At 40.4% G+C, this 13,472-nt stretch overlaps 1 protein-coding gene across 1 annotated transcript in view; it reads right to left on the bottom strand.

Annotated features, from left to right (window-relative positions):
* Positions 1-12,548, bottom strand: part of LOC127000508 (nephrin-like) — a 227,886-nt gene extending 215,338 nt beyond the window's left edge. Inside the window, 1 exon segment of the mRNA XM_050864237.1 lies at positions 11,995-12,548. Coding sequence (XP_050720194.1) covers positions 11,995-12,199 — 205 coding nt within the window. The 5' untranslated portion in view covers positions 12,200-12,548.
* Between the last annotated feature and the right edge of the window lie 924 nt (positions 12,549-13,472).

Raw genomic sequence — 13,472 nt, 5'->3', positions numbered from 1 at the left:
GAAGGAGGAGGAGGAGGAGGAGGCCAAACGAGGCTTCACTTCAGTTTCGTCGCGGGATTGCTTGTAAAACCTTGGAGACTACGCAGCCGAGGAGGAGGAGGAGGAGAAGAAGGAGGAGGAGGAGGAGGAGGAGGAGGAGGAGGAGGAGGAGGAGGAGGAGGAGGAGGAGAAGGAGAAGAAGGAGGAGGAGAAAGGTAGAACAAGAACAAGAAGCAGAAGGACAAGAAAAAGAAGCAGAAAAAGTTAAAAATTATGAGGAAAAAACACATGGAGGTGAACAAAGACCAAGAAGAAAAAAAAGATAAAAAAGAAAATGGGTAAAAAAGAAAGAATGGAGGAGGAGAGGAAATGGAGAGGTTAAGGAAATCGAGAAGAAAGAGCTGATAGAGAGGAGGAGGGAAGGAAGGAAGGAGAGGGAAAGGGTGACCATAGGCGATAAGAGGAAGAGGAGGAGGAAGAGGAAGAGGAGGCGGTGAGGATAAATGGTCTGGTTGAAAAGAAACTACGAAAAAAATATAGTAAAAGCAAAACTAAGAAAAAATAAACTAATTCGTTATGTAAATACGTGAAGGTGCAAACTAAAAATGGATAAGAAAGGAAGAACGAAATAACGAATAATAAGGAAAAAGTATATATTAGAAAGTAATGAAGAATAAACTGAATTAAATAAAATGTGAAATAGCGTCTTTTGTGGGAGTATGGAGTGGAAACGGAAAGAAGGGAAGGGAGGGGTAAGGGAAGGAAAGGGAAGGAATAATAGGCTAGGAAAGGTAAGAAAAGGGAAGGGGAGTGAGATAGAAAGGAAGGGAAAGAAGAAAACGGGAGGAGGAGAATAGGGTAGGGAAGGGAAGAGGAAGGAAAGGGAAACGGAAGAGAAAGGGAAATGGAGGATAGGGTAGGGTAGGGAAAAGGAGGAGGGAGGAGAGGAGGAAGAAAAGGGGAAGGGATGTGGAAGAGAAAGGAAGGGAAGGGATGGGAAGGGAAGGGGAAATGTACAGAATCAAGGGAGAGAAAGGGAATTAGGAATGTCGCGAATTTATGTATGCTTTATTATTTAGGTAATGGGGATAAATACTGCGATTACATACATGACATTTTGCCTATTAGTTACACACACACACACACACACACACACACACACACACACACACACACACACACACACACACACTTAATTTCGTTTGTTTTTCATTCCGTTTCTTCTTTCCTTCATTTTTTCTTATGTTCTTTGTTCTTCTTCCTATTTCTTCTTCCTCTTAATTTCCGGACATTTCTTCTTTCTCCTCCTCCTCCTCCTCCTCCTCCTCCTCCTCATCGTCCTTTTTTTTCTTCTATTTTTTCCTCTTTTTTTGTGTGTTTTATATTATTCTTGTTGAACGTTTTTCTTTTCTTTTTTTTTACTTTTTCTCTTGTTAGTTTGCTTGTTCTCCTTCTTCTCGTTTCTTCCTCTCGTTTTCTTTCTCGTATTTTCTCGCTTTCGTAATATTCTTCGTCGCCACTTTCGTCTCATCTCATTTTGTTCCCTTTCCGCTTAATTTCCTTTTTCTCTTCCTCCTCCTCCTCCTCCTCCTCCTCCTCTTCTCCTCCTTCGCAATTACCTTTCTTTCCTTCACACGACATATTTACCTTCTCTTTCTTTTTTACTTTCTCTTTCTTTTCTTCATTTATTGTCACTTTTTCCTCCAATTATTTACTTCTACGTTTTTATCCTCCTCGTTCTTCTCTCCCTCCTCATGTCCCTCCATTATTTTGTCTGCTCTCCAAATTCAGTTTTCTATTTTTTCCTCCATATTCCTATTTCTGTTCTTTCTTTAGCGTTTATTTGTTTGTTTTTTGTTTCACTCACCTATTCCTTTAGTGTGTGTGTGTGTGTGTGTGTGTGTGTGTGTGTGTGCATGTGTGTTGGTTATTCATGCGTTTATATTCACTGCTGTTGTTTTACTTTAACTTTTTTTCAGGCGACGGAATTTAGAGCGGTTAAAAAAATACACGTTCTGGCTCCTTTTTTAAGCGGTTTTTGGCGGGGACGAAGGGAAGGGGAGGGGGAGGGGAGGAAGGGCGGGCTGTGTTACGGGGGAGTGAGGGGGGTGAAAGGGGTGATGGGAATGGGTTTGAGAGGGGAAGAGGGTGGGAGAGAGGAGGGAAGGGGTTAGCATTCCGTAAATTCCGCTCTGGCGATGATAATCCACAAAACTCTTTAGTCTGTGTGTGCGTGCGTGAGTGTTTTTGTTCCACGTGTAAATGTTATGTAGTGAGGTTAGGTCAGCCAGCACACGTTTGTTTGGGTGACTGAAGAGCTCTTTGAGGAATGCAAAATTAAGTACATAGCGATTATTTTAGTGTTTTTAGAACATAAGAACATAAGAACGCAGGAGTCTGCAAGAGGCCGGTAGGCCTGTACGAGGCAGCTCCTTTGACCCTAAGCTCCCGTGTATCTAACCCCACCTAATATCGCTGTCCATGAATTTATCTAGTCTATTTTTGAATGTGACAATTGTATTGGCACTCACCACATGACTGCTAAGCCTATTCCACTCATCCACCACCCTATTAGTAAACCAATTTTTGCCTATGTCCCTGTTGAATCTGAATTTATCCAGTTTAAACCCGTTACTTCGTGTCCTACCCGGTTCTCTTACCAACAAAACCTTATGAATGTCTCCCTTATTAAAGCCCTTCATCCATTTATAAACCTCGATCATGTCTCCACGCACCCTTCGCCTTTCTAGAGAATGCAAGTTTAACTGTTTGAGTCTTTCCTCGTATGGCAAGTTTCTCAACCCCTGAATCATCTTAGTCATCCTCCTCTGCACCGATTCTAACATTTTGATATCCATTCTATAGTAGGGTGACCAGAACTGAACCGCATAGTCAAGATGAGGTCTAACTAATGCTAAATATAGTTTGAGGAAGACTTCGGGGCTTCTGTTGCTTACGCTCCTTGAAATAAATCCCAGTACCCTATTAGCTCGATTTCTAGCTTGAATGCATTGTGCCCTTGGACGGAGATCAGAGCTCACTAAGACCCTAAATCCTCTCGCACCCAGACCTACTTATGAGAGTGTCATTTAAGCAATAGTTATGTGAGGGGTTGTTCCTACCACACTCAGAATACTGCACTTCCCTACCTTGAACTCCATCTGCCATTTATCCGCCCAGTCATATAATCTGTTGAGTTCACCTTGGAGAATACTAGCGTCCTGATCCGACTCAATTACTCTACCGATCTTGGTATCATCTGCAAATTTACTAACATCACTACTAATTCCTGTGTCTAAGTCATTGATATAAATAATAAACAAAAGTGGACCTAATACCGAACATTGTGGGACCCCACGAGTAACACATCCCCAGTCAGATCTTTTACCATTGATTTGCACTTTTGCTTCCTATTGCTAAGCCACGCCTTGACCCAGTTCAAAACTTTTACCTCTTCTACGTGAGCCTTTAATTTAAGCAACAGTCGTTGGTGAGGAACTTTGTCAAACGCTTTACTAAAATCAAGATAGATTACATCATAATTTTCATCTCTGTCAACCGCCTCAAATACTTTATTGTAGAAGGACAAGAGATTGGTGAGGCATGACCTACCTTTTGTGAACCCATGCTGCGAGTCGTGAATTAAGCTATGTTTCTCTCAATGCTCCCGAATGTTCCTGGCTATTATGGACTCCAGCATCTTCCCTATAACCGATGTTAATCTAATTGGGCGATAGTATTAAGCAACTGACCTGTCCCCTTTTAAAAATCGGCGTCACATTAGCTACTTTCCATAGGCTCGGCACATAGTTAGTATTTACCGACATCTTAAAGATGTCGGTTAGTGGGTCACTGATTATATCACCTAGCTCCTTTAATACCCTCGGAAATATCCCGTCAGGACCTGGCGATTTGTTCTTCTGCTTATCTATCTCATCCTGAACTACTTGCCTGGTAATGATTATATCCCTCAATTTATCGCCATCCCCGCCCTCGTACACCTGAACTCTTTCCGGTATAGTCGTTCGATCCTCCTGTGTGAATACTGAAAGGAAGTAGTCGTTCAACAATGTGCTCATATTTTCGTAATTTTCTACTAGCTCCCCTGTGTTTGATTTCAGCGGTCCAATTTTCTCCCGTGTTTTTGTTCTATACATCTGAAAGAAGCCCTTAGGATTACTTTTCGCCTCATTTGCTACTTTGATCTCATAGTTCTTTTTTGCTATCCTGGTGTTTTTCTTAACTAATCTAGATAGTTCGACGTACCGGCCCCTGAGATGTGTTTCCCCATTCTTTATTTTCTGATAAATTCACTTCTTTAACCAAATCTCGTGTTTTAGTCCACGAGTCATCCACTTAGGATCATTGTTTTCTTTTCTAAGTGTTCGCTGTGGTATATGCTGTTCTTGCCCCTCTACTATTACTCTAACTAAATTATTGTAAGACATTTCTACCTGGCTCTCCTGGCTCTCCAATCCGCAGTTCTGGCCCTCATGAATCCCTAAATTATCCCAGTTTACCCCTTCAAGATGTCTTCGAAGCCCGTCGTAGTTTGCTCTTCTAAAATCTGGCACTAACACTGGGTTTGGATCACGGGTTACCGCCCAGTCTAACCTAAAACGAACCGTTCTGTGATCACTGTTTCCTAACTCTCCGCCCACCTCCAACTCACGTAGCAAGTTCCCATTATTGGTTAGGACTAAGTCTAATATGTTATCTCCTCTGGTAGGCTCAGTAACTACCTGCTTAAGGAAATTATCTTGTATAACTTCAAGAAAGTCCTCGGCTTCCAGGTCACCCACTAGATCTTCCCAGTCTATATTCCTATAATTAAAGTCCCCATTACGCAGACATTTCTACTCATACTGCCCTGCCAATCTCCTGTAGTAATATACTCGTGTCCTGCCTGTTAAGGTTGGGTGGCCTGTATATAACTCCTAGAGTTAGTTTTTCTTTCCCTTTGTAAACGTCCACCCAAACTGATTCTGAATCCATGTTAGTTTTGACTGAGTTGTTAACTAAACATTTAAGTGAGTCTTTAACATATAGCGCAACTCCACCTCCCTTTCTGCCCCTTCTGTCTTTGTGAAACATCTGATAACCCGTTATTTCAAATTCTGACCTAAAATTTCTATTAGCAAAGTCTATCCATGTCTCAGTGATCGCTATTATGTCAAAATTTTCTGAACAAGCTTCACCCCTTAGTAAGTCTATCTTGTTTCTGAGGCTCCTGCTGTTAGTATAGAAGATTCTTAGCCCGTCCTCTGTTACTCCTCTAGAATTACTTCTAAGCTGCCTGGTTATATTATGAGCTAGATGTCCCCTCCCATTACTCCTCCCCCCCTCGCCTATACTAAAAAATCCCTCAGGGTACCAAGTGCTCGCTCAAGGGAGTCTGAGAGAGCCTCAACACCCTTGAACGTCAAGTGTATCCCGTCACGGGCGTAGAGGGCGTCGTTGCCAAAGAAGAGGTCCCAATTGTCGACGAACAGCCACCCATTGCGCTCGCAGTGCTCAGCAAGTCTGCTGTTCACTGCTATCGCCCTGGACAGCCATCCATCGCCAACGCCCCTCCTTGGCAGGACGCCACACACTACTGGTGACCCACCAGCGTCACGTATCCTGCCTAACAATTCTCTAAAACGCCTGAGAAGGTCCTCGCTTGGCACAGAAAAGAAAGGAGATATTGAAGGTAGAAGTGTTTTTAGTGATGTTTTTAGTAGAAGTGTTTTTAGAAGTGTTTTTTATAAGGAAAGGAAGGAGATATTGAAGGTAGAAGAAAAATTAAATCTCTGTATTACTTGACTCTATGTATATGAGGAAGGAGAAATGAAGGGATTGATGTGATATAGAGATCAAGGACAGCAGAAAGAAAGTTGTTGGTCATATCTATATTGCTCTTTATTTCTTTTTAACACAAGGCAATAGTTGATGGTAGAAATATGAAGCATGTGATATGTTTAACCTGCTGTTTCTTGAGCGAGTTATTTGTTCAATATGATATAGAGATTAAAATACAACAAAAAGAAAGGTGTTGGTCATATTTACGTGGCTTTTATCTTTCCTTAGAACATCAGACTGACGCATTTTAGTAGAATTTTGAAGCATGTGATATGTTTAACCTGCTGTTTCTTGCGAGTTACTTGTTAAAGGAGATATAGAGATTAAAAAAAAGAAGAGATGTTGGTCATATGTATGTGGCTTTAATCTTTCCTTAGAACATCAGACTGACGCTTTTTAGTAGAATTTTGAAGCATGTGATATGTTGTACCAGCTATTTTTTTTATACGATATACTTATTAAAGTTATGATCAAAACACGTCTGTATCATGTTCTAAGGAAAGATCAGTGCAATATAAGTATGACCAACATTTTTTTTTCTTGCTTGTTCCTCGTGTACAAGTGCCGAGGCTCGCGAGGTCATTGACTGTCCCCGATGGAAATATTTACACAACGTTCCCGGTTTCACTCTTTCGTTTTTCACTCCCGCATTTTCCTCCGCCACCGTTTTTGCTAACTTTTCATGGGCACGTGCGGACCCCGTGTTTGTCACATACAGCAGATAAGTAACACTTGTTTTTTTTTTACCTGCGCATCGTATTCAGTTATTTTTTTTCTTCTTATTTTTATTGCAACGAGTTTAAAGTTTGTCAGTCGTGGGAGTGAATTACTAACCTTATTTTTTTCTACCTACACCACCTCCTCGTATTGTTTTATGTATATTTTTCTTATTTATATTGCAACATGTTTTGCTTTATTAGTGGTAGGAATGTGTTGTTCTTTTTTATTCGGCTTTTTCTCCTTTTATTTTTATTTTATTGCAACGGATTTAAGCTTATAAGCCAGAGGAATACAGTCTGTTGTTTTTTTCTATACACCCCCGCTCCGTATTCAGTGTTTCTCCCCTTTTATTTTTATTGTAGAAAGTTTAAGTTTTTATCAGGCGCAGAAATTCGTTAACAGTGCCATTTTTTTCTAAACACCGCCTTCTCGTATTCAGTTTTCTTTTTTTTTTCTCATTTTCATTGCAACAGGTTCAGTTTATTGGTGTTAGGAATGCGTCAACTAACATTTTTTTTTTTTTTACATTCCACCTCCTCGTTTTCATTTTTTTTTTTTTTTATTGCAACAGGTTTTTTAGTTTGTCCATTGTAGTTCATTAACTAACATTTCTTCTCTTCATACACAACTTCTTCCTGTGTAACTTTCTCTTTTTTTATTCATTTTGTGGCTCGAATTTATTTATTTCTCATTAGTCATTTTTTTTTTACCTTCTACCTCCTCGTTTTTAGTTTTTAGTTTTTTTTTATTACAACAGGTTTTTTGGTCAGTTGTAGGCGTTCATTAACTATTTTTTTTCCTCTACGTAAACCTCTTCCTATGTAACTTTCTCTTTTTTTTATACATTTTGTGGCTCGAATTTATTTTTTCTTATTAGTCATTTTTTTTTACATTCTACCTCCTCGGTTTTAGTTTTCTTTTTTTTTATTACAATAGTTTTTTTTGGTCAGTTGTAGGCGTTCATTAACTATTTTTTTTTCTCTACATACACAATCTCTTCCTATGTAACTTTCTCTTTTTTTATATACATTTTGTGGCTCGAATTTATTCTTTTCTTATTAGCTATATAGATACATTCACTTCGTAACTTTTTTTTTTTCAAACTCACAACCTCCTCGTACTCAGTTTACTTTTTTTTATTAATATTGAGAGAAATTTCATTTATTTTATTAGTGGTAGGAATGCATTCATTCTTTTTTTTTTATACACCGCCTCCTCGTATTCAATTTCCTCCTTTTTTTATTTATATTGCAACAGGTTTTAGTTTATTAGTTTGTCGGAATGCGTTCACTCACTATTTATGAAACACCTACGTACATATTTTGGTACATCACCTCCTCGTATTAAATTTTCCCATGATTTTTTTTGTATATATTGTGACTAGGGGCCGTATTACAAGTCGAATCAGAGAAGTTTTAGGTCCCTTCAATGGTCGATTTAGGGGCCGTATTACAAGTTCAATCCTAGAAGTTTCGGGTCCTTACAAAGGTCTGTTTAGGGCCCGTATTACAAGTTAAATCCTAGAAGTTTCGGGTCTCTACAAAGGTCGGTTTAGGGGCCGTATTACAAGTTCAATCCTAGAAGTTTCGGGTCCATACAAAGGTCGGTTTAGGGGCCGTATTACAAGCTCAATCCTAGAAGTTTCGGGTCCCTACAAAGGTCGGTTTAGGGGCCGTATTACAAGTTAAATTCTAAAAGTTTCGGGTCCCTGCAAAGGTCTGTTTAGGGGCCGTATTACAAGTTCAATTCTAGAAGTTTCGGGTCCCTACAAAGGTCGGTCTAGGGGCCGTATCACAAGTTAAATTCTAGAAGTTTCGGGTCCCTGCAAAGGTCGGTTTAGGGGCCGTATTACAAGTTCAATTCAAGAAGTTTCGGGTCCCTATAAAGGTCGGTTTAGGGGCCGTATTACAAGTTCAATTCAAGAAGTTTCGGGTCCCTGCAAAGGTCTGTTTAGGGGCCGTATTACAAGTTCAATTCAAGAAGTTTCGGGTCCCTATAAAGGTCGGTTTAGGGGCCGTATTACAAGCTCAATTCAAGAAGTTTCGGGTCCCTATAAAGGTCGGTTTAGGGGCCGTATTACAAGTTCAATTCAAGAAGTTTCGGGTCCCTATAAAGGTCGGTTTAGGGGCCGTATTACAAGTTCAATTCTAGACTTTTCGGGTCCTTGCAGAGGTCTGTTTAGGGGCCGTATTACAAGTTCAATTCAAGATGTTTCGGGTCCCTACAAAGGTCAGTTTAGGGGCCGTATTACAAGCTCAATCGTAGAAGTTTCGGGTTCCTACAGAGCAACGTTGCCAGACTATCGTACTCAGAGCATAGTATTTACCGGTTTTTGACGCCTAACAATGGCCAAGAAACATCAGAAATTAACTATTTTAACGATACATATAAATGAATCTAATTATTGGAGCCCAGGGGACAGTTTTGGGGGTCGGAAGTTGGTAAATATAAGAGGCTCAGTAAGACAATCTGGCAACGTTACTACAGGGCTCGGGATGAATAACTCTGTAGGGACCTAAAACTTCTATGATTGGACTTGTAATACCGCCCTATGTTTCAGTATATTAATCGTAGATATTTTTTTATGAATACTCAAGGTTTTCTTCACCTATAGCATTTTAAATTTTGATGCACTTTATATATTCATGTCCTTTATGTTCACACCATACTGTAATCCGGCCCTATGTATCAGTATATTAACTCACTCCTTTTTTATGAATACTCAAGTCTTTCTTCACTTATAGCATTTTGAATTTGAGGCACTTTACTTATTTATGTCATTTATGTTTACAGCTATATTTTGTCTTTCGTTTTTATTTTTCATACTGTAATACGGGTCTATGTTTCAGTATATTAATCGTAGATACCCATTCACTCCTTTTTTATGAATACTCAAGTTTTTTCTTCACTAATAGCATTTGAATTTTGATGCACTTTATGTCATTTATGTTCACAGCCATATGTTGTCTTTCGTACTACAGACACATAGACCTGTTTTTATTTTTCATACATATCAACCAAATAATTCACTAAGATAATTAAGTTAGTTACGTTTCCAATCTGTCATGCATTTTAGTCATTCACGTCACTTATATATACAGGGAACACATTATTTTTAGTAGAACAGACACATCAACTTCTGTTCTTTTTTTTTTTTCTTCCATTCACGTCAATGCCATTTTTCCCTGAGTTAATTAAGATGCAAGGTTCTAAAATTTTCAATCTGTCATGCATTTTACTCATTTATGTCATTAATATTAACAGGAATACCTTATCTTTAGTAGTACAGGCACATCGACCTTTTATTTTTTTCATCCATTCACTCCAACAAAATAGTTCACCAAGTTTTCCCTCCACACCCACGCATTATCCCGTCCATTCGAGAGCGTTGGCGCGATATTCCCGTCATTGGTTTGCCGCGGACTGTTTGGCAACGTTTGTCGACTACCAGGACGTAACGTTTGCATAACCCTCCCGTGATTGGCCGGCGGGCTGACACTAGGGAACGCTGGTCGAATCCTAATGGCCAACGTTCCTATGACCACAACGTAACTGGCTTCCACTAACACTTGGCATTCGTCGAGTACCAGGAAGGGGTGTTGGTGAAAGCTAAACTATGATTGGGTTTCGAAAATTGGTAGATGGCGTTTGTAGGGTCGAAATAGCTGGGCAAGTGCATGACTTTAGACATATCCGCTCTCAGTACACATGGAATCGATTACATGACATGAGAAATTAGAGAAAAAGCGCTTATTTATGATCAACGTTGACTGGGTTGTTAGATATCGTGGAATCGTAAAAAAGAAGATAACAGCGACACACACGTCTTTGTACACATTTCTCCAACTTGAATATTGATTACTTTAGAGAACACCAAAGATAAACCGTGTATTTACCCTCAACGTTCATTGGGTTCTCGAAAACTAGTCGGTAACGTTCTTGGGGTCGTAAGAACTGACCACACTCACGTCATTATCAACATTTGTCTAAAGTAAATATAGAATAAAGACCATCAAACCTTTTATTTAACCTCATCATATACTCGTAGATAACATTTGTGGGGTCGTAAAGAGCGGGTCACATCCACATTTTTACACACACTATTCATTTTTATCCAAAGCGAATATTGAGTACTTTAAAATCAACACAAGAGAGAGCCACACGATTGGGAACCCGAAAATTGGCGGATAAACTTCGTCCAGGCAGACCCCAAGAGCCGGTCACATCCACGTCTCTTTATACACTGCGAGCATAGTCACTCCCCTTCCCCTTGTGTGTGTTCATTCGGGCTTATGTATGTACTCAAGGGACGCCGGGCTCTCACTGGCTGCTCCACCTCCACCTCCTGACATTGGGTCCACGGGAATAGCCTTGGATTGCTCAGCGTGTATTGGGGACGAGAGGACAGTGCGAGAGGTTATGAAAGGGGTCTGTCCCTGTCTTATTTGTGGTGTGTGTGGTGGTGTTGTGGGTCGTATCTGGTGGAGGTTATGGTATTAGCTTCGCAGTGTTTGGGAGATGGTTAAGGGGAGAGGTTATGGATGGGGTTGGGTTAGTCTTTGTGTTTTGGTTGTAATGGTGGTTGTTGTTGTTGGTGGTGGTTATGGTTGAGATATGGGTATGGTTGGTAAGCTGTCAATATTCTCACCTTACTGTTTCTTGTTTTGTTTACTCTTCTATCTATCTTGTTTTTTGGGGGTCTTTTTTCCGTTAATGTTGTTCTGCTTTCCCTCTCCTTCCTTCAACCTCTCTATCTCTCCGCCTGTTTCTTTTCCTGTCTTTCCTTTCCGCATTCACTCTCTACCCCCTTTCATCCTTCCTTCCTGTTTCTCTTTGTACGTATTTCCTCTTTCTGTTCCTTTATCTTCTCTCCCTCTCTCCACCTCTGTTTTCTCTCTCAATCGACATTCCGTGCTCTCTCTCTATCTGTCTCTCTCTCTGTGTCTGCCTCTCACTCACCCACTCTCTCACACACTCATGCTCCCTCTCTTCCTCTCTCCCTCATTCTCTCTTTGTTTTTCCGGGTCACTTATTTCCCCTCTCTTCGTTCCTTCCTCCACCTCACATTCGGTCCATTCCATCATGCTTCTCTATCTTCATTTCTCTGTCGCTATCACTCCTTCACTCACTCGTTCATTCTCTTACTAACTCACTCTTTCACTCACTCACTCATGTTTATCTTCCTTCCTCTCTCTCTCTTCCTCCCTCACTCACTTGGTTCATCACGCTCCGAGCACTAACAGGTCTTACAGATGTTGCGCCGACTCAACGAAACTTTCCAACTAAACAAGTCCTCAGGAAAATCTGCTTCGAATTTTCTGACGTCTGTGCTACGAAAGCCTTTTCCCACCTGCCTCCACTCTTAGATCCTTCGTAGATATATGTCCCTCACTGCCTATAGTACGCCCCCATCCCTCTCACTGCCTCTAGCCTGCTCCCGTCTCGAACACTCACCCAGAGCGAAGCCGTCCTTAGTCCACTGCGCCTTGCCCTTTTGGTGGTCGACGGCGCACTCCAGAAACACGTCCTCCCCCTCCCGCACCTCCACACTCTTGGGGCGGATACGGAAGCGCTGGTGCTGCCCGTCACACCCTGGAACAAGGAGACACACGAGGCTTAGTATGAGACATGTGTTAAGTTTATGCTGGAACGAGAACATAGAGACACACACGGCTTAGCACGACATGGGGCGAATTGATAATGGAATACCACAAACAATGAAATAAGTACATAGATGGACACGTTCTTATCAGTGTGCCTTGATACGTGAGACGTGTAGAAGACAAACAAAACAAGTGGACTAAAAATCTATGAGAGGAGAATAAGAGAGTGATAAACAGAGGAAGAGATGAAAGATGATGAACATGATAATCGATTTTGGACACGAAAAAAAATAAGTGGACTAAAAACTTATGAGATGAGAATGGTAAGAGAATGACAGACAGATGCAAAATAAAACAGAACATGACATCGATTGGGGACAAGAAAAAGTATAAGTGCGCTAAAAATCAATGAAAAAAGAATGATAAGAGAATGACAGACCGAGGAAGAGATGAAAATTATAATAAGGACATGACATCGAGGTTGGATAAATCATTAGTGATGAAAAAAAAAAAAGTTAGGTTCGGAATAGATTTAATACCTACAACCCGGAACAAGGCCATAAGTAAACACACGGCGCAGCACAAGACTCGGCGGGGCGTGTATATGATGACATGCCACAAACACACACTGCAATTATTAACACACACATGAATGCTTCTCGCTGTGGGGGGGAGCATCGACACAACGGACGGTTGTAATTGCAAAGGGTAAAACTGAAATAAAAGAAGGAATGATATAGAGTGAAAGGATGATATGGAAGAAGGAAGAACACGAGAAAAGGAATTACAGGAAGAAAACAGTAACGAAAACGATAATAGACACACACACACACACACACACACACACACACACACACACACACACACACACACACACACACACACACACACACACACACACAAAGAAGAAAAATAGAATGATAGGATGATATAGAAGAAGGAAGAACAGGAGACAAGGAATTACAGAAAGAAAACAAAAACGAAAACGAAAATAAACACAAATACACATATACGAAGAAGGAAAATAGAATGAGAGAATTATATTATGGAAGAAGGAAGAACACGAGAAAAGGAATTACAGAAAGAAAACAATAACATAAATCCACACATATACGAAGAAGGAAAATAGAATAATAGAATGATATAGAAGAAGGACGAATAAGAAACAAGGAATTACACAAAGAAAACAATAACATAAACGAAAATAAACACAAATACACAAATAAGTCGCCCCTTACTTACATATACGAAGGAGGAAAATAAATAAGGGAAAGAGATATAGAGGTAGGATACACATGAAGGGAGGAGGAGACAGCGAGGGAGAAAGGG

The sequence above is a fragment of the Eriocheir sinensis genome, chromosome 19, assembly GCF_024679095.1.
Source record: "Eriocheir sinensis breed Jianghai 21 chromosome 19, ASM2467909v1, whole genome shotgun sequence".
NCBI classification, from domain to species: domain Eukaryota; kingdom Metazoa; phylum Arthropoda; class Malacostraca; order Decapoda; family Varunidae; genus Eriocheir; species Eriocheir sinensis.
Note: the sequence above shows the minus strand (reverse complement) of the source record. Positions and strands in the feature narration are given on the sequence as shown.